The sequence below is a fragment of the Jatropha curcas genome, chromosome 8 (assembly GCF_041381405.1).
Source record: "Jatropha curcas cultivar XTBG-Jc1 chromosome 8, XTBG_Jcur_1.0, whole genome shotgun sequence".
In the NCBI taxonomy this organism is placed as follows: Eukaryota; Viridiplantae; Streptophyta; class Magnoliopsida; order Malpighiales; family Euphorbiaceae; genus Jatropha; species Jatropha curcas.
The window spans coordinates 391236-410829 of NC_143158.1; the positions used below are offsets into that span (position 1 = coordinate 391236).

Sequence of the window (19594 nt, forward strand, 5' to 3'; positions counted from 1 at the left end):
TTATTTTTGGATCCCTTAGATGAGTCGATTTTTATGCGCGCATGACCAAAATTCACATGTTTCTGCACTTTTTAAAAGAGGCTCTATTAATAAAAAATAATGGGTATAATTATAAAAAAAAAATTCATCGATACGAAACTTTAAACATTAAAATGTTTAAGATTTGACAAAAAGCTCTCTCCATTTTTAAAAGCTATTATAAAAATTAGGTTACAGAACCATTTTTAAGCTACCTCAAAAGCCGATGCTGAACATGATTTTATAACTGTGGGTGGGTTCCCAGGCAGCCTTATCTGCAGAGGAAGAAGCATAAAATTGTAAAAGAACCTCTATCTACGTCACAGATCCACCCAAGTTGGGGAACCAGTGCTGTCTCTCTCATATTTTTGTGTCGTGACAGAAGATTCCAACACCAAATCTTTACGAGAGACTTTTACACATTTTTATGTTTGTTAATTGGATTAGTTTGGACGCATAGTGCAAGTGAATTTGGCCCCAATCCAAGTGCTTCATCCACTATTAGTGTCTAATTTTTTTATCATTACAACAATTTCTATGATGATGGGAAATGATATTATTCTCTTCTTTAATTTCAATTTTCAATTAAATTATTCTTTAAAAAAAAAAAAAACACTGAACAGGGTCGCCACAAAACTACATAATACCATTAAATTAATAGTAAATTATATATAATTATGGGTTTATCTTAAGATGTCACCTTACTTCCACTTTGGGTGCACCCAATTGGTTTTTGGTGGATAATTAATTAATTAGACAGATTTCTGCATATCTCAACAAATATAATCTAATCATAATCATGCATACGCAATCTATTATAGCTTATGGGAGGTTTAACTTTCACCTTTTAATCAATTATTAATATTCAAATTTTTTAAAATGGATAATAAAATATAAGAAAATAAAACATATTTTGTATTTATATATTAAATTAAAAATGATTTGGTCACACTCAAAGTAATTAAAATGTGTAAAATGCTAAGCTAATTAATTACCAACTTAATACAATGGATACGTTTAGGATGAATGAGTAATGATTAAAAAAATTAAGATTGTGATTAAGTACAAAAGTGGAATCTAATTGTTATCTGCTGAAGTTTAAAAATGGAAAAGTGTTTGAAGTTGAAGAATAAAATAATTGGATTCATTTCATTTCAAGTCCCAATGGGTTTAAGCGGAGGAAGAAGAAAGAATACTTATTTGATATACTAAATGAATAATATTTATATATATAAAATATATTCTCCAAAAAATAAATAATAAAATCAAAGGAAAATATGAACCAAGTGTCATCTGGTTCGTCTTCTTCTGAGTGTGATTTGGTTAGCAGAAAAGTGTCAATCAGCAACCATGGAGCTATATTTTCTTCAACCGTACAACTAAAATATCAGCGTAGGAAAATGAATGTAGAAAAGCATATTCTGCTATAGGTTCGATATCGTCCAACTAAATTTCACGAGTGAACGTCTAGCTGGCTATCTGCAACTGAACTAACAAAATGAACTCCATTAATGCAGAAACCAAGTCAACCCTACTTTAATACAAGTAGCAAGTATAGCAACTACCCAGTTTCTGAATCTTCAAACTGAAAATGACTGAAATCTTATAATTAAGAAAGACGCAAGCTTATTGGTTAAAAATTTTTCATAAATGAAAACCCTAATCTATGAATGGACATATAAAAGAAATATCAAACGGTGGTTTTCCAGTTAGGCACACACTGATATGATATGATCAAATCAGAAAACAAATGATGAAAATAAGGAAAAGCCACAAGAACTTGCTGCCACTTTACCCACAATCTTTATTCCATTTTATCTTAACTAAATGATTATGATCTCTCTATATACCTAAGTGCGTTTTAACTGTTGCTTGAGATATTGATATGTACCTCAGCAATTAGAAATAATTAAGTGCTAATTATGCTTAATATTTAATTAATTAGTAGCCTTAGCCATAGCCTTAATGGGAAAAATATGTATTGCATCACTCATCACTCACAAAAACATTGCCCTCTGGCTAGACTCATTGGCTAGTGGGGATATGGAATGATGCCTCCTCACTATAATTCTTTTATTTTATATATACATATCTGGTAATAAAGGATTTTTATTAGTAAAACCCTACTTTTATTATTATTGTTGTAAAAGAATAATATATCTCAAAATGACAACATCCTTCATATCTCTTTCCTCTCAATAATGGGTTGCCTAGCTATTTTTATAAACAGCATTAAATTTTGTGCAAAGACCATTTTGTCAATATCTTATCATGATATATATGAATGAGTATATCATATATATATTGAAGATAAAATCACCAAATTATTTATTTTATTTGATAAGTGAAATTTAGTATGTATTCGATTCTTGGGTTATATTCAATTCGGTCACTAAATATAGCGAATTTATAGATTTTATCTTATTCATATATTCATTAAGTATCATGTATCTCTGTTTCTGAATAAAAAGAAAATTTTGATACTTACATAAAGAATTAATGCACCAAGAATGTATTGATTTGGAGAAATATCATCAGTAGCACAGTAAAATATATCGTCCAAAACAAAAGAATATTATTTCACAATCACAACGCAGAATTTAAGATGCATTTGTTAGTGGAACTCGAAATGGGAGATCGAGTTCTAGATGTCTCGTTCATTTAAAGAAATCAACATGTTTGGAATATCTCAAATTGACCCTTCGTATGTCAACGATTGGCGTGGCTTTCTCCGATGCCATTAATTTGATGAGGTAGTATATATGGATTTGGAATCAAACATGAATGACAATACAATTAGAAGAAACAAGATTCCTACATTTGCTATCATAACATAAAATGGATAAACTCAAATATTTTTTCGTTAATTAAAATAATCTCTTTTGATATTACGTACTTTCTTCTATTAATAATTTGTTTTGATTCAAATTTCAAACTAAGAACGTTATTAATTATTGTAGCTCATTATTAATTCTAGTTTAATTTCTTTATCAAGTTAGAAAAAAAAACATCTCAGATCTTTTTCTATTAGACCAATACCAATAAAGTGTTGATCGGAGTATTGCTGAAAACACAAGTTCGATCACGAAACACAATTTGCTGAAAGAACAAAAATAACTATTACCCTCTAGCACTTAAGGTTACCATGTCTCTTCATGTTAATTGTTAGGGCCTACAGCAATAGACGATAAAGGTCCCACCCGAAACACCATCCGGGTAAAGAGGATCCTGCTTTTAAGACACCATTCGGTACAGATACATAGCCATTAGTTAGAGTTTAGACACACGGGCCAAATCCGTGAACCCAATAAAAAGGCAGAAACTCCGCTTATAAATACTACCTTGCTGCCTCTTTTTTTTCTCAGGTTCACCTTCCTTTTCCTTTTCTTTCTTCCTACCTAAACATATAAAGAAATTAACTTTTAAGAGAAAAAAACAAAATGAGACCCATTAGAAACCTTAACACCAGTACTACTGTGACCCCATCAATGACACAACCACGCTCACCATGGCACTCTCCGGTGCCGTACCTCTTTGGAGGTTTGGCAGCTATGTTGGGTTTGATTGCGTTTGCTTTGTTAATCTTAGCTTGCTCTTACTGGAGACTTTCTGGTCGTTTGGATGATAGTGAAGGTGGTGATGAACATGGAGATCTTGAAAGTGGCCATGAAAAAGAAGGCGATGCTGCTGGAAAGGCAGGGAAAGTTTACGAAGAGAAGATTTTAGTGATAATGGCTGGTGATCAGAAGCCAACTTTCTTGGCCACTCCTGTTTCTGGCAAAACTTCTTCTTTTGGCGACAAAAATGCCAAGATTGAAATTATAGAAAAAGAGAAGTCAGAGAATGGAGAGAAAACCAAAGGAGATATTGGTGATGGTGATCAAACGAGTGCAACAGCTGCAGATCACCAAGAACTACAAAATGAAGAGAATCAACAAACCCAAGAACAAAATTAATTGAACCATTGATCTGCCGCTTAATTTGTTTTAAATTTTTGGAGTTGTTCTCATTTTTTATTTTCTTGAGGTGTTGAGTTTTAAGTTTTGTTCCCTTTTTTCTCCGGGAATTGTAAATTTTCGCTGAGATGAATAGATAATGAGCATGAGAGTCTTCTTTCCAGCTAATTACAGCTAAGTTTTACAGAATAATCATAGTTTCTGCTTTGCCCTTTTTTTTTTTTCCTTTTCTTTTCATGCATTACAGTAGCCTTAACTTTTCATTTTCCAATGTAAATATATGCATTGGATGCCTGCTTGCCTAGTGCCATGATGATGTGACAAAAGTAGAACAAAAATTTTAACATCCATTGGTTGCAGCTCTCTGAAACCATTTGCAAATTAATTCAAAAGGCACTACTGGAGAAAATGGGTTAGGTTCCAAAAAAAAAAAAAAAATTATTAGAAAAGATTTATCGAGTATATATGTTGGCAATATATATCCCATTTCGAGGAATAATCTTTTGTTTTTGTTAAATGTTAATTCACCTGAAGCTATAATGGAGAATAAAGTAAAGAAAACGACTTGAACATATTCTCTCAAAGTGCTCTTGCCCTTGTTCGAGTCGCCGGGAAATTCCTCCGGCGAGAGGTAGGAGAAAGATGATGAGGTCAGCCAAATGTGTGTTTTTCTCGAGATGGAAAGGGAAGAGACACGTTCAGGGTTGTCATAGGTTGGTTGCAAGTGGAAAGCGACGTGTAAACTCAAGCAGCAGCGGTTGTCTGCAGCGCGGCGAAACGAAAACGCTTTTGTTCTTAAAATTAAATGCGACCATTTCTTTATACGGACAACGGACCCATTCACAGTTTTTGATAAAAAATTTGCAACGTGGCTCCAGGTATGCATTCCATCTTCAGAATACCTGAATTCTCGATTGCTTTATTTGTTTTTTGTTACTGTTATTTTTGGTGCTATACTGTCACCGAAATTATGACACGTCACAAAAAGCCATTGCCACCTCAACCCAATCAAAGTGGTAATACACTCGATGGAAACGTGGCTTGGTCCGCATAATTAATATTATCCAAGTGAGAATGATTGGGCTGGGCTCCTGGGCCCAACATCTTCTACTCTTCCAGGCTATAGTGGGTATATTTGCTGTTCTGCAGTTAAGTTCATGAGGAGGAACAAAACGTCAACGTTTTGATGGCCAAGAAATGTATTCGACGCAACGGAAATTGCGAGCGAAGTTATTAGAAATTCCAATAGCAATATGTGAATTCAACGGAGGCGATGCAGATAGTATTTGCTGGACAGTGAAAAACTCACCAAAATGGGCATTTTATTCACTCGAATGTTCTCTTCTGTGTTCGGCAATAGAGAAGCTCGAATCCTTGTGCTTGGCCTCGACAATGCCGGCAAAACTACCATTCTCTGTAACACTCTCGCTCTTTTTTCTAGTTAGGATTTTTTTTTTTCCTGGTATATACTTAGGGTTTTATAATTTCTTTTTTCTAATTCTTTGATTTTGCAATTCAGATCGGCTTCAAATGGGCGAGGTAGTCTCCACGATCCCAAGTAGGCGTTCACTGGCTTTTGATTACTTCTGTTTATATTAATTTGTTCCATTAGTATCTTCGATCCTGAATTAATATGTTTGTTTTGATGCAGCAATTGGTTTCAATGTGGAAACTGTGCAGTATAACAATATCAAGTTCCAGGTCTGGGATTTGGGTAAGTAGCAACTATTTTACCCTGTACATAATTCATCAATCTTCTTTCTATATATGTTCATTTTGGTTACAGTTATTTACCATATTATAATGGAAATTAACATCAATTGTAATAGATTAACAACAATTATTTATTCATGTAACTGAGGATTTGAAGTAAATTTAATGTAGATTTATGACTAATAAGTCGCATAAAATCATGGTCCCTTTTTAGCTGGCTTTGGGTTATTGAATAATATAATTGTTCTTTTTTTTCCCTTGCAAACACTTTAATTCAAATTGGTCTATGGTTTTTTGCAACAGGTGGACAAACAAGCATCAGGTAATCTATTCGCTTCATTGTGTTCCTTCTTTTTGGAATAAATTATTTAATCTCTATTCTAGAAGAGGCAATATCGTAACTGAATGGTTGCTTATGTCAGATGTTAAGTTATGAATTATATTTCTGTTAATAGTGATGAGAAGTTTTCACATGAGTTGATAAATATGCTTCTTTATTTTATCTTAATGTGTCACATGGAAGCTCACAAGGCCACAACTGCTGCTGTCATTTTCTTTATTTTGCCGCTTATGCTGCTATCATAATTTGAGTCATTTTTTCCAAACTTCTGTACATAACTCATTGGTTTTCATAAATCTGATTTAGGCTTTCGCTGATTTTCCTTTCTACAAACTTATTAAATAACATGTGAATTTCACCATATCTTTCAAAATTTTTTACTACAATTATTAAGCCTTAATCCCAAACTAGTTTGAATCATTTGTCCTTATATCTGTTCAACTCCAAAAACACAAGAATAAACAAGGCATAAAATGTATGTATAAATAAAAATATATTGATATATAGAAAAGAATGAATAAACAAGCATAGCAGCCTTAATCCTAGATTAATTGGGATCTGCTATATGAATCTTTTGTCTCCACTCCATTTTGTTTTGTTCATAGCTAGATCTTCATTAATCCCAAGACATCATAGGTCTTTTGCTACCACTGCCTTCCATTTGGTTCTAGGTCTACGTCTTCTCCATTTAGCACCCTCTACCACCAAAGTATCACACTTTGGGGCACATAGGGGTCTACGAACCACTTTCAAAATTTTTTACTATTTGTAATTTGTTTATAGCGATGTTAACATTACATTGTATAAATCTTCAAGTTCCTTTATGCTGGATGCTGTTATGTTCACTTGATTTGATTGCTTGCTAAAGAAAAAATTTTTGGCATGCTATTCCTTGTTTTTTCCCTGCTATTTTGGGGTGAATTTGTCTATTTATTTCAGGCCATACTGGCGATGCTATTTCCCAAATACTCAAGCTATAATTTATGTGGTTGATTCAAGTGATACTGATAGAATTGGAATTGCCAAAGAAGAATTTCATGCAATCTTGGAGGTACTTGCTTGGAAAAATTTTCTATTAAGCATGCCTATTTTATCGTCATTTATAATAAATATGAGGGTGCCATTCTAATTCTTTATCTGTAAAGAGTTATTATCTTGGTTTTGATGATTTTACTTAGTTTGAAGACCAAACTAGTTGGTAATACTAACTATTATTGAGTTGCACCACATACTTTCTGAGTTTCAGGTGCTTTTTGACTTGCTTGGTTGTGGAAAATTTAAAAGAAAAATGGAGATGATGCATCCAGTCTTTTAATTTACCTTTTATTGCTATCTAAAACTTCAATAAATTTAGTGATCATTGGTGCAGCTTTTATTACAATGTTAGGGAGTTAAGGTGGTTTCATTTTTGTCTGCAATGTAGATTTACTTTTAGCAAGGGGACCTTTGCTGGTGGTAAAAGTAGCATGCTGTTTTAGGACAATGGGTTGCTTTGTTATGTGATTGCTTTTGTTTCTTGTGATCTAACAACTAGAAAATCAAGCTTAATGATACTTCAAAAAAATTATATTTTTAAGAAAATAGAGAAAAAGAAACAGAAAGAGAATGAGAAAAAATACCTTTTTTCTGTCTTGTTATATATCTTGAAACTTCTATTTATAGGACATGTTGACAACTAATCAAAGTCTGACAAGCTTTCATCAGTTTAATTAGGATCTCTGAATTCGTATATGTATTGAACTTTTTGGCAGGAAGATGAATTGAAAGGCGCAGTTGTCCTCATTTTTGCAAACAAGCAGGTCCAGATAATTTCTGAATCTCTACAACCAAGAAACTCTTATATAGTTGTATTACATCTTTTAAAATGTTAGATTTACCAGTCCACCTTCAAGACAGGCTTTTGATTATTTGAGTCTTTTATATACACAATACTGCAAAACAAACTATTTAATCTAATTTCCTTGTTCACAGTAAAAAGTTTTACCAAGTCACATGCTGACCTTTTTGTTATACGAGCAGGATCTCCCTGGTGCACTGGATGATGCTGCTGTGACTGAGGCCTTGGAGTTGCACAAGATAAAAAATCGTCAGTGGGCCATCTTTAAGACATGTGCTGTTAAGGGTGAAGGCCTCTTTGAGGGCTTGGATTGGTAAGCATCCTCTCAGTTAATTACAAGACATGAAGGCTTTTATTCAAAAATTATGGATAAAGTCATTACTTGTGGCATTGCCTAGATATACATAATAATTATAGCAACATTTATTTTTGTATCTGGTGGTTTTATTTCGTCAGTTTATCCTTTGGTCTGTTATCAATGATGGCATTTATGTTCGGTTGTTGCAATGTTGATTCTTTTGGAAAATATAGATGACCATAATTGCGAAACTGATGAAAACAGACAGAACAAAATGCATAATTTTCTCTGATATTTTGTCAGAAATAGTAAACATTAACCATGAATGAACAATAGAAGGGTCTGAGCAAACTTGAATAAATGGAAGAATGGCATATGATTTTTTTTCCCTTTTCAAATTCAGGAAGGACATCCTTTACTTGACAACCTACTCAAGTCCAAGTCTATTAATATGATTTGATTGATTGCATATTGCATGCAATAAGAAGGGAACTGTAGTTTGGTGCTGCTTTTAGTTATTTCAAGCAAAATCCTGATTGATGAAATAATTAATTTGCAGGTTGAGTAATACTCTCAAGTCAAGAGGTGGCTAATTTTGTCAGAAGAAATCTTAACATAAGCTCTCTCAATTGACGCAACTCAGGAGTGATCTTAATTGTATTTGCCATTGATTTATCCTCAACAAGCATTTCTTTCTTTTCTTGCCTTTTCTTCTTGTCCTTTTTATTTGCAGAGGTTATGCTAATAACAGATGGAAGAGGTGTGATGGTAATTCACAAAATGATTTTTTGGGGAGAAGGCAAAATATATATATATATATATATATATAGATATGTTTCATCTTGTTGCTTTAACATGTTATACATGTACGCATATCCTTCTCAGAAGTATAGTTGTGGAAGACAGTTTTATTAAATATCACGTTAGAGGATTGTCTTCACTCCTCCGAGTTTAACATGTTATACATGTACGCATATCCTTCTCTGAAGTATAGTTGTGGAAGACAGTTTTATTAAATATCACGTTAGAGGATTGTCTTCACTCCTCCGAGACAACAGCAACTGTACACTGGTTAAACGGGTCAGGCCAGAGGATTTTAGGTTTTGCCACTGGCTGAATTAGTGTGGGTCGGAGCATATTATTGAATCACATTATTATATGTTTGGTTGCTAATTGGGTAAAGCCTTATTAAGCGGAGCAGGGATCTGCACTGGGTTTTGAAGATGCTACATTTAATGAGTTTGGCAATTATTCAGGTATGTTAACTGATGTTTCTGCTATGTAGGAAATCAAAAAAATTATCGTGCCATTTTGTTAATTATTTAGATATGTTAACTGATGTTTGATGTTAAGAATTTTCCCCAGTTGTGGAAGTATTTTGAGTTGTTAGTGGCAATGGTCTAGTAGATATGGGTTTGGGTGCAGCTGTAGCCTGTAGCTGTTTAAAATTTAGCACAACGGAAATAAATAACAAAAGAAAATACATAAAATAAAGGGAGAAAAAAAAAAAAAAAAAAAAAAAAAAAAAAAACCTTTTTTGTGTTTGTGTGTGGTGGGGTTGTTGTGGCTTGGCGAGGGTCAATATTAACCGAAGACATATTAAAGATTTCTGATTGCTCGTTAAGCAGAAGAAAGCAGCCAATGGAATCTATGCCTATGCCTATGGCTGAAGCTGACTGTAGAAAGTCGGTTTTCATTGCATGTGCAAGATAGTACTTCACAAGCAGGCTTTGTATGTTAAATTTTTTTAGCACATATATTTTAGTTTTAAATAAATTTATCTAATCATTAAATTTAAATATCAATTAATTTGTTTTAAAAAAAATTAAACATTTGCATAAAGATATAACTCGCTAAGCTTTACATAAACCCATTGCAATATGTAAGTTTTCATTAAAAAGAACATGGCTCGCGCATTTTATTGCAATCGTCCCGTGTGCATGCCAGGATTTCCTTGCACCCTTTGGCCATTCATTGCCCGTGTCTAAAGATAGCTAAGACAGCGTAGTGCCTCTTTCTCACGCCCTACAGATCCATCTCGAAGACCAAATTGGCACCAAGTGGGTCCCCCCTCACATTATTAATCCTTTTGCTGCTAAAGTTTGCCGGTATTATTACTTTTCAATTTTCATCCGCAACTAAAAGCCGAAAAGCCAAGAATACCCCCACCCTTCAACAATTTCTCACGTGGGCTCCACCTCCGCATTGACAACTCCTCCTCCGAGCTCAAAATCACTCCCTTATCTAACAAATCTCCTTTTATTTGGCTAAGCTCTCTCCATGTGTCTTTCTCCTATTGGTTGCTTCTCAGATCTCCCTGACCCCACTAGATGGACTCATGCTGACGCCTAACGCCACAGTAAACGGCAATTAGCCAAACTGTAGGGGGGGTGGAGAAAACAAACTGTATCTCTGTGGTTCGTCCAGACAGCGAGAAATAGAGAGCTTTGCTTCTACTCAGCTGTGAAAATGGCTTCGAAGCTGTGTGATTCTTGCAAATCTGCAACGGCAACTCTCTTCTGCCGCGCCGACTCGGCTTTTCTATGCGTCAACTGCGACTCTAAGGTCCACGCAGCCAACAAGCTTGCTTCAAGGCACGCCCGTGTCTGGGTCTGTGAGGTATGCGAGCAAGCGCCGGCTCACGTCACTTGCAAGGCTGACGCTGCAGCCCTCTGTGTCACGTGCGACCGTGACATCCACTCCGCGAATCCACTGGCTCGACGACACGAACGAGTTCCTGTGACGCCTTTCTACGACTCGGTCAGCTCGGCTTCCGGCGTTAAGCCAAACGCAATAAACTTCCTCGATGACCGTCATTTCTCCGACGTGGATGGGGACGCCGATGTCAGCAGAGAGGAAGCAGAAGCAGCCTCTTGGCTTCTTCCAAACCCTCCCAACCCTAAAGTTATGGAAAGTCCGGATCTGAATACGGGTCAGTATGTGTTCTCAGAAATGGAACCGTATCTGGATCTAGATTACGGGCCTGTGGATCCAAAACTTGAATCACAAGAGCAGAATAGCTCAGGCACAGATGGCGTTGTACCTGTACAAAGCAAGAGCGTTCAAACTCCATTGGTGAACGATCACTGTTTTGAGCTTGACTTCTCTGGATCCAAAGCTTTTGCTTACGGCTACAAAGCGCAATGCCTGAGCCACAGTGTAAGTTATCTAACCTACCTCTCTAGTTGTTTTGTATGAATACCTAAAATGAGTTATTATATTGAAGAAGGTCTGATCATGTGCTTGCAACTTCAGGTGTCTTCCTCATCTCTGGACGTCGGAGTTGTTCCAGATGGCGGGAACATGGTGGATATATCAAATCCGTACAGTAGATCGGTAAGCAATGGAATTGAGTCGGCAAATCAGACGGTTCAGCTATCAGCAGTGGACAGAGAAGCGAGGGTGTTGAGGTACAGAGAAAAGAGAAAGAACAGAAAGTTCGAGAAGACAATTAGATACGCATCGAGGAAAGCTTATGCAGAAACAAGGCCGCGGATCAAAGGAAGATTTGCAAAGCGAACCGACACTGAAGTTGAAGTGGATCGCAGTAGTATCTACGGATTCGGCGTCGTTCCGTCGTTTTAATCTATGTTTTGTAGTAACAAATAAAAATCCCAGTGTCGGTGGTTGCTGTCATCTGTTGTTGTGTTAAATTAATTAATGTAGTGTATATATGTAGCTGGTGAAGCTTTTGATCAGAAGCTAATTTTCTATGTATTAATGAATTTTGTTTTCGTTTGGTGCTTAAGTTATTATTATAATATCAAATCAAAAACTGAATCATTAGTGTTTTGTGGGTTTAGCAAATGGTTGATTGTTAGGTTTTTAAGGAAAAGCAAAAGTAATAATATATTAATTTTCACAAATCAATCAATTTAAAAGAGTATTTCTAATTTCTGGATTAATGATTGAATATGTAATTAGTAGAATCAAGAAGCTGCCATTGGTAGATGAGGATGCCACTCATAAAATATTCAATTTGATTAATAAACTAATTAAACAAATTGTCATTATTGGTGAGCAAGACAGAGAGAAGTGATTAATTATTAAATATTCATTTATGCTTAAATTATCATAATCTTGGTCAGCAAAAGACAGAGGATGATTAATTAATAATTAAGTACACTGTTTTTTAAAGTCAGTCAACCCTTGGCGAGCAAGGCAGAGAATGCAATTATGTCTGAAAGTCCAAAGATGGCTCTTATAAAATGCACTCATTTATTGGCTTGCAGAGATATGCAGATTTCAGTTTTTCCATTTCTCCCTTAATTTTGTTTTCTTTTGATTGTTTCATTTCCCCTTATATTACTCATTAGTGGATAGGATGATATGATTAGAGGAGGACAATGATGAGAGTTTTGTTCGCTCGTCGTGCGTAATGGCAAATTTGCCTTGCCGACCCTTCTTTTTTCTTCTGAGTCCTCTCTCCTCTTCCTCCCTATCGACTAATAATTTCTATTAGATCATTTTCTTTGTAAGTGTTATTATTTTTCTAATTCTTTTTAAGTGTTTTTTTGTTTATGGCACTTCCTTTCTTTCCTTTTTTTTTTTTTCCTTTCTCTGCGTTTACATTTCTTTCATTTTAACGGGTTTTTCTTTTCTTTTTATAATTTGCTATTTCAGGTGAAATGCTTAGTGGGTGCTGATGCAACATTTTGTGTGGCTCTGTCATCAAATATCAGCTTATTTTGGACGGATAACTAAGGAGGTTAGAATTAATACAAATCATGTATTGATTGTAAAAATTAGAAAAATTGACTAAAATTGATTAAAAAAAAGTCAAAATTCAGGTTTCTTTTTTTTTTGTATTTGCCACAAATTTATATATTATAGGAAAATATATCATGCATATGTTACTAAAGAAAAGTTTCAGAATAAAATTGCGTATATCAATTAGAAAATTTTAATATAGGCTTCTAAATTTAGTTACAGAAAAAGTCTTGCAATTATAATTAACAAAATGATAATGATTTATTATAATTGGAAAATTTAGATTTCTGCTAAAATCTTGACAAGACATGTTCGGTCTGGATAAACCAAATGGTTCCTTCGTATTATTTATGTTCAAGGATCATCTTTTCCACTGAAACATATATAATGAAAGGATTTCAATTTTGTCTCCTAAAGCACATTTGCCAATTGCCATGCTACGATAGTCACCCTATATGGACCCTGCAGTACTTGAACCGGATATAATATGAGTATAATGGGCTCTTTCGGATACCGGTTATATTACAAAATTAACGATAACCAGTAAAGTAAAAGCTTGCAATGAACAGTTCGCAGGGAAACAAAAAGTATTGAACAAAAGCAACAACATGAAGTTTAAAAACACATTTACAACATTTAGAAAATAGTCTTTAATTTAAGACTCTACAACTTAACGAGTGCACATTTCTAGCTACCTCGAGACACCAAGTACATAAAAAGCTAGACTCTTACAGTTACTATTCTAGAGGCTGAAATATGTAACTGTGTTACTTTTTAACAGCCAACTTGAGTTTTCCTCCATCCTTCTATCCCTACCACAGCAGGATGTCGCCGTTGCGTTTCCCTGACTAGCTATACACCTCTTAATTCTAATGTTGCCCCAGTTTTTCTTGTAGCTGCAAAGGTCGAACCATAGCACAGCTACTTCACACAGAAGCAACACCAACAGCGCTACGAGAGGTAGCACCTTGATTGGCCAAGAAGCGGACAACGACACAGGTAATATTATCTGCACTTCCTCTCTGGTATGCCTCTTGCAACAACCTCCTTGCTGCCTCCTCTGGGTCTGCAATTGGTTTAGTCATTTCAACAGCTTCCTGAGAAAAAGATACAGCATCAGATGGCGCTGGAAATAATTAATAACCTGTTCTCCTCAACTGAGATTAATGTAAGGAAAAGCACAAAATCTACCGTTGATGGAATGAAAATGTATTAGAGTGACAAAAAAAGAACGGAACCACGGCAAACCTCATTTGTGACAACATCCCACAGTCCATCACTTGCTAGGATAAGAAACTCAAGTGAACTGTCAACTTTCTCCTCCTGCATATTCGAAAGTGGTAGTCAGTACTTGAGTACTAAAACACACTCAAATTTCAAATAGGTTGGAAGAGATAAAATAGAAAACCTGAAGAATTATATAAATTACAAATCCAGAATCATGTTAGAGAACCTTTTTTCCTGGTAACTAAAATTTATTGTTCAGAAAAGACTACTACTCGAGAATCTAGATCGGCGCATGCATAGTCTATGGCATATTTAGCTATTGGCAGATCTATCATTTTAAGCTATCTTGATTTAGGAGTTCACTATCTGTACTGTCAATGAAAATTTCTTTTTTTTTTTTTTTTTTTAACAAAAACTCTTTCTTGTTTGTGAATATATTTAGCATGGGATTTACCATGTTGATAATATATTTGTAAATAAAACAAAAATGGTCCGAGCAAGGAGAACCGGACCTGAATTTCTGGATCAGCAACAACATACTGCTTCAAGAGCCTATCACCAAATGCACGAGAGACAGCAAGAACCCCACCGACTCTCCACGTCCCTGTTATGTTTTCAACATGTAAATTTTTTTCCAAGAAAGAAGTTTTTGATAAATAAATTAAAATGGAAATAGAACACAAAGTGCTCGCCTGCCCACATCACAAACCCTCCAGCATCCTCAATCCGTTGGCGCTCATCAGTTTGGTCTGGCTTATGATCTCGAGAAACAGCAATAGCTGCATAAAATGGCAAGACAATTTAATGATTTATTATGAAACAACCAAACAACATTGCAATCCGAAAAGAATTGAAAAAGCTTCCACAGTCTTCAAAGAGCACAGGTGTCCAACCTTCGATAGTATATAACTATAATATTGCCAAAAAGTGGAAGAATTTTTCTTATTAGAAATTTTTTCTTAATACTCCATACAGAAGCATCTGTTTCTTTCTATTTTAAGTATCCTACAGTAATGTCCATTTTGAAAAGTCAACACTACATTTGTCCAACCTTCTTATTTTATATAAACCATATTATACGATCTTTTCCTTTCACATTTGGATTGAAAGGAGTGTAACAAAACAATAACATTCTGGCAGAAGCAACCACCCAAGAAAAACTTCATAAGTTTGCATCCAATCATTTTTCTAATTCCATCTCCCAATCACATAACTAATTTAGATAGTATGAGAAAACTCTGAATATCTACTCGGAAAAAAAAAAAAAAAAAAAAAAAAAAAAAACCATTATACGTGGTAAAACCTAAAGATTCTTACCATTGCCACCTCGACATATGACAGCTCTAGAGTCTCCAACATTTGCAACAAGTAAACGGTCACCAACAAGAATTGCTGTGGAAGCAGTTGACCCAGCATCTCGGTTCTGATTATTTTCTGATTTCAGAAATTCAGAGTCTGTGTGATTGTATGCATCGGCTGCAGTGGAAAGGGAAAAAAAAAAATAGAGACTAAGATGAAGTTCCTTTTACAACGAGGAAATTACAAAATTAGCATAATATAAAATCTATGGATGGTTAACAAGTGAAAAACCTATAGCTGATTTGGTATCAGAAATGAACTTTGGATGCCTGATCAGATTGCTGAAAAGGTTTTGTTTCACATATTCAGCAGCACGTGCACCTCCGTGGCCTGAAAAAAAAAAAAAAAGAGGCACGGCAAATATTTTGTGTTATCTACTTGCTTACTGCATGTCTAAAAGAAAAAGTGATAGCCAAAAAATGGAATAATACAGCGAAGTGTACCATGCTTTTACAGATGCATTAACACAGATTTCACACTAAACAAGTAATGCATTTAGTGAATACTGGAAGGCTAATTTAATTAATTATTAAATGGGCACTCATTTGGTGAAAATTTTTTTCATTAATAGTCTGCATTTCATGAGCTTATATTCTGCAAAGGTAATTCTGCATGCTCTTGAAACTCAATAGTAATGCATTAAAAACACATGAAAAGCAGAGGGAGAGAGAAACCATCAAATACTCCAAACAGGCCAACTATCTCTCCATCAACACCATCAATCCTTGTCTCATAAAAATCTTCCATGGAAGATCTTTTCCCGGGAGAGCTTGCATATCCATAGCTGAATTTTCCATTCTGACTGTTAAAGCAAACATGTCAAACTCACTGTAAGAAAAAATCCTACGGACTTCAACAATATGCCAGAACATCAAAGAACTTTTAAATTCAAAAAATAACATCTCTTTCAGCCCAATAACAAGTGAATGATACCATAAAAACCAAGAAAGTAGGAAAAAAATCTGAAGGAAATGAAACACATAAAGAAGAGGAAAATAGTCATCATGCATGCTCCTCTGCCATAGAGAAAGCAATTACTGGAGAACGGGACAGACAAATCACATTTTGAGATTAATAAAACTATAAAATCGAAGGAAGGCATCCCAAAATTTATCACAGCCTTAAATGCAAAATGACAATATTTCCAAGTTAACCTGCCCTACGCCTAAAACACTTAATATTACATAGTGTTTAAAAATTTCAAGTCTGAGACAAAAGTATTTCTCTTTAGGAATAGTGATTCTTTGAAAGTACTCATGCTAAAATTTTTTCCATCTAAAGTACATTGATGTTTGTTAGATTAAGGCTAAACATTTATCGCCAAGTAATCAAACAAGAATATTATGTATTTTGTTTCCATGCAATTATGGTAATAAAATCAAATGTATGATACCATTTCTATGACCACGTGAATCCTGAATCCACGTAATGTCGTATATGTTTGAGATAGTCCAAAAATGTCTTGTTCGATTCGAAAAGTCAAGTCGCAAGATAAACAAAAGAATAATAAGTGATTCCACTAAGAGCAACATTGCCATGTATTGAACACGACAAATCTAATAAAAGTTAATCCGACAAAGAACAGATCAAGGATCTCTAAAATGCTATTTTATGCGAGTAACTTGCACGCCCAACATGACAAACATGCTATTGAGAGATTTGATTCTTCTTTTTGACCATTAAATACAGAAAACGACAGACAAGAGATATCCCGTACGGGATAAGTTGCCGTGGAACCGACAATAGCAACAGAATCTCATAAAGACGTACATACTGTCAGTAATTCATATTAAGTTTGGCTTCATATTCATACAAATTTCAGCCACTTAATTTGCAAAAGAACCAAAAACACAATCATCCTACTGCATATGGACATCATAATAACATAGATCCTTTCAGAAATTATAACTATATCAAGTTTTACCTTCATATTCATAAAAATTTCAGGCACTTAATTTGGAAAAGAACCAAAAACACAGGTATTCATCCTACTGCATACTGTCAATCAAATTCTTCTTCTCTACTATTCCTTTCATTATCTTATATGGTTCCCAGCAACAAAACAATCCCACTCATACAATCATCAATTTAAGAATTTCTAATCCTAGTGAATAACCAAGTGACATAATCATTAATTGATGTCGGTTTAAATTTAAAATAAACCCATATTAGGATGAATTCTTTCCAAAAAAAATATATTGACCCAATAAACTTAACAAACCACAACCGATTAAGAATGATCTTGACACTACTGATGCAATATCAATGAAAGCAAGTAAATAATATAATGATTTGACCAAAAGTCACAAAATTGGACACAACATCAATTATAATCAACAAGCAAGCCAAAGCATTACAGTTACACATAATTAAACAAACGAATATCAAGTTTTGCGAAAAAAATTAACCAAAGAGTCAAACCAAAACATTTCTAGATCTAACCATGGAGTAATAGTTATTAACCAGACATTAAAATGTTTTTACCTCAGACCACCACCACTCACAGGTGCATCATCAGCATAAACCTGGTTTGAAGATGACAGGACTGAATTGAGGTAGCCCATATTCTTGCTTGAAATTTCAGCTAGAATACCTCTTATCTCTTTGATTAAAATTAGAAAACAACAACAACAACAACAGTTTTTGGTTTTTAGTGTACAAGATTTTATGCCTTATGCAGTTGACATTTATGATATAAATATATTTCTAATTCAGGAATTCTCGAGCTCAACCTGCAAATAAACAAAGAAAAAACAATTAGAACCTTCAGCAAACCAAAAAAAGAAAAAAGAAGCTAATGTATAGATCGATCTTAGAGTTATAAAACCGATCAACATGTTCAATCCAAAAACTAAACTGAAAATCCTCAAATCTTATATGTTCATGAACGAATTAAGATTGGAAAATACAGTATAAAGTAAATTCATTAATTGATAATTACAAAACAAGGAGAGAGAGAGAGAGAGAGAGAGAGAGAGAGAGAGAGAAGAGAGCACCTAAAGGAAAGAAGGATAAAGAAAATGCCATAAGAGGCAGAGGGCTTAAAAAGCGTTAAAGGGGGGGAAAAAGACGAGAAAAATGAGAGTAATTAGAGAGCTCAAGTTTATAGAGAGAGGAGAGAAGGAGAAAACAGAGGCGATTTCTGTTTCGTTTCGATTTTGGTTTGGGTTTGTTAGAGTCAAGAACACAACCAGATCAATTTTCAAAATTAAAAAATAAGAATAATAATCTTTAAAATTAAAATTGGAATTTGTTAATATATATATATTTAGTTACATTATTAAAATAAGGTGTGATTTGTTATTCATGCTTAAAATGGGAGTCTTACGCGTTGCAGTTGCGTGAGGCAAGCTTATGATAGGACCGAGTCAAATTCAAAATAGCTTATGTGAATCGTTCGTCTTTTATTGCGAATGATTCATACACGTGGCAAACATGCAGATGACAGTTATGATCATCATTGTCTAGTGTTATACAGGGTAAATTTCCTTTTGGATGGATATCGGAATTTGCTGTTAGAGTAGTTGCGAGCTCTTGTAATCTAGTCAATGTTGACTTTATTCCTTTTGTTAATATAAATTATTAATTAATTAGGCTTAATTGGAAAATTAAATTTAAGATAAACACAAATTCTCTTGCATTTAACGGTAAATACTTGCTTTCCATATCGATCAATCAAGTAATTTATGCCTCTTTATTTCTGTTTTGTCTTTTTTTTTATTATTTTTATTCACGAATCTTTTAAGGGATACTATTTATTATAATTACAAATAAGATAAAGTATTATATAAAATTTATTTTAAAACAATTTTTAATAACTTTTACTTACAATGAGCTGAGAAATAGACCACAGAATAAAAACACTAGCGTTTTGGGTCAAAACCGCTTTTGTGAGTTTGAGATTATACATAAAACTATTCAGGTCTCTATTTCTTCATTGATTTAGTTATTAATTTGAGATATTTCATATTGTTAAATCCAAATGAATAGAGACGGATATAGTATCATCCATTCGAAAGATATCATGGTCTCACCCACATGTGATTGTCGTACTAAAATAAAAACCACATTCTTAATACTTGTCTCCTCTGTTCAAAAAATTCAAGGTGATAAAAATTTTTCAAACCATATATTTT

General features: G+C 34.2%; 4 protein-coding genes, 1 long non-coding RNA gene and 1 other non-coding gene across 6 annotated transcripts; 5 read left to right on the plus strand and 1 right to left on the minus strand.

Annotated features, from left to right (window-relative positions):
* The first annotated feature begins 3349 nt into the window (after window positions 1-3349).
* Window positions 3350-4142, plus strand: GDU5 (glutamine dumper 5). Its single transcript, XM_012220984.4, has one exon. It carries the CDS (start codon window positions 3459-3461, stop codon window positions 3972-3974), a length of 516 nt encoding a protein of 171 aa, XP_012076374.1. The 5' UTR covers window positions 3350-3458; the 3' UTR covers window positions 3975-4142.
* Window positions 4143-5185: 1043 nt separating this feature from the next.
* On the plus strand, window positions 5186-8967 carry ARF3 (ADP-ribosylation factor 3). Its single transcript, XM_012220985.4, has 8 exons — window positions 5186-5390; window positions 5494-5532; window positions 5626-5688; window positions 5991-6009; window positions 6967-7078; window positions 7779-7826; window positions 8047-8177; window positions 8722-8967. Exons 1-8 carry the CDS (start codon window positions 5288-5290, stop codon window positions 8753-8755), a joined length of 549 nt encoding a protein of 182 aa, XP_012076375.1. The 5' UTR covers window positions 5186-5287; the 3' UTR covers window positions 8756-8967.
* A 1558-nt stretch (window positions 8968-10525) lies between these two features.
* Window positions 10526-11910, plus strand: COL4 (zinc finger CONSTANS-like protein). Its single transcript, XM_012220986.4, has 2 exons — window positions 10526-11321; window positions 11418-11910. Exons 1-2 carry the CDS (start codon window positions 10632-10634, stop codon window positions 11745-11747), a joined length of 1020 nt encoding a protein of 339 aa, XP_012076376.1. The 5' UTR covers window positions 10526-10631; the 3' UTR covers window positions 11748-11910.
* A 438-nt stretch (window positions 11911-12348) lies between these two features.
* LOC105637512 (uncharacterized) lies at window positions 12349-13071 on the plus strand. The gene is made up of 2 exons (XR_002284821.3): window positions 12349-12636; window positions 12786-13071. It is a non-coding gene; the product is annotated as an uncharacterized LOC105637512 (long non-coding RNA).
* On the plus strand, window positions 12504-12584 carry LOC119370577 (small nucleolar RNA Z43). The gene has a single exon (XR_005178111.1). It is a non-coding gene; the product is annotated as a small nucleolar RNA Z43 (small nucleolar RNA).
* Window positions 13072-13441: 370 nt separating the features above from the next.
* On the minus strand, window positions 13442-18653 carry WIN2 (HOPW1-1-interacting 2). The gene is made up of 9 exons (XM_089725078.1): window positions 18455-18653; window positions 17943-18190; window positions 16133-16260; window positions 15690-15788; window positions 15417-15575; window positions 14792-14878; window positions 14612-14703; window positions 14121-14195; window positions 13442-13969 (listed from the first exon to the last, which is right to left on the minus strand). The coding sequence occupies exons 2-9, from the start codon at window positions 18020-18022 to the stop codon at window positions 13799-13801; spliced, it is 891 nt and encodes a 296-aa protein (XP_089581204.1). The 5' UTR covers window positions 18023-18190; window positions 18455-18653; the 3' UTR covers window positions 13442-13798.
* Window positions 18654-19594: the final 941 nt, after the last annotated feature.

Bases quoted from the DNA above. Each gene is read 5' to 3' on its own strand.
- GDU5 (XM_012220984.4), top strand. From the start codon at position 3,459: ATGAGACCCATTAGAAACCTTAACACCAGTACTACTGTGACCCCATCA.
- ARF3 (XM_012220985.4), top strand. From the start codon at position 5,288: ATGGGCATTTTATTCACTCGAATGTTCTCTTCTGTGTTCGGCAATAGA. The intron at 7,827-8,046 runs GTCCAGATAATT...TTATACGAGCAG, and splicing joins TCATTTTTGCAAACAAGCAG to GATCTCCCTGGTGCACTGGA. The intron at 8,178-8,721 runs GTAAGCATCCTC...ATTAATTTGCAG, and splicing joins CTCTTTGAGGGCTTGGATTG to GTTGAGTAATACTCTCAAGT.
- COL4 (XM_012220986.4), top strand. From the start codon at position 10,632: ATGGCTTCGAAGCTGTGTGATTCTTGCAAATCTGCAACGGCAACTCTC. The intron at 11,322-11,417 runs GTAAGTTATCTA...TTGCAACTTCAG, and splicing joins CGCAATGCCTGAGCCACAGT to GTGTCTTCCTCATCTCTGGA.
- WIN2 (XM_089725078.1), bottom strand. From the start codon at position 18,022: ATGGGCTACCTCAATTCAGTCCTGTCATCTTCAAACCAGGTTTATGCT. The intron at 14,879-15,416 runs GTAAGAATCTTT...CATTTTATGCAG, and splicing joins CATATGTCGAGGTGGCAATG to CTATTGCTGTTTCTCGAGAT. The intron at 14,704-14,791 runs GCGAGCACTTTG...AAAACATAACAG, and splicing joins AGGGTTTGTGATGTGGGCAG to GGACGTGGAGAGTCGGTGGG.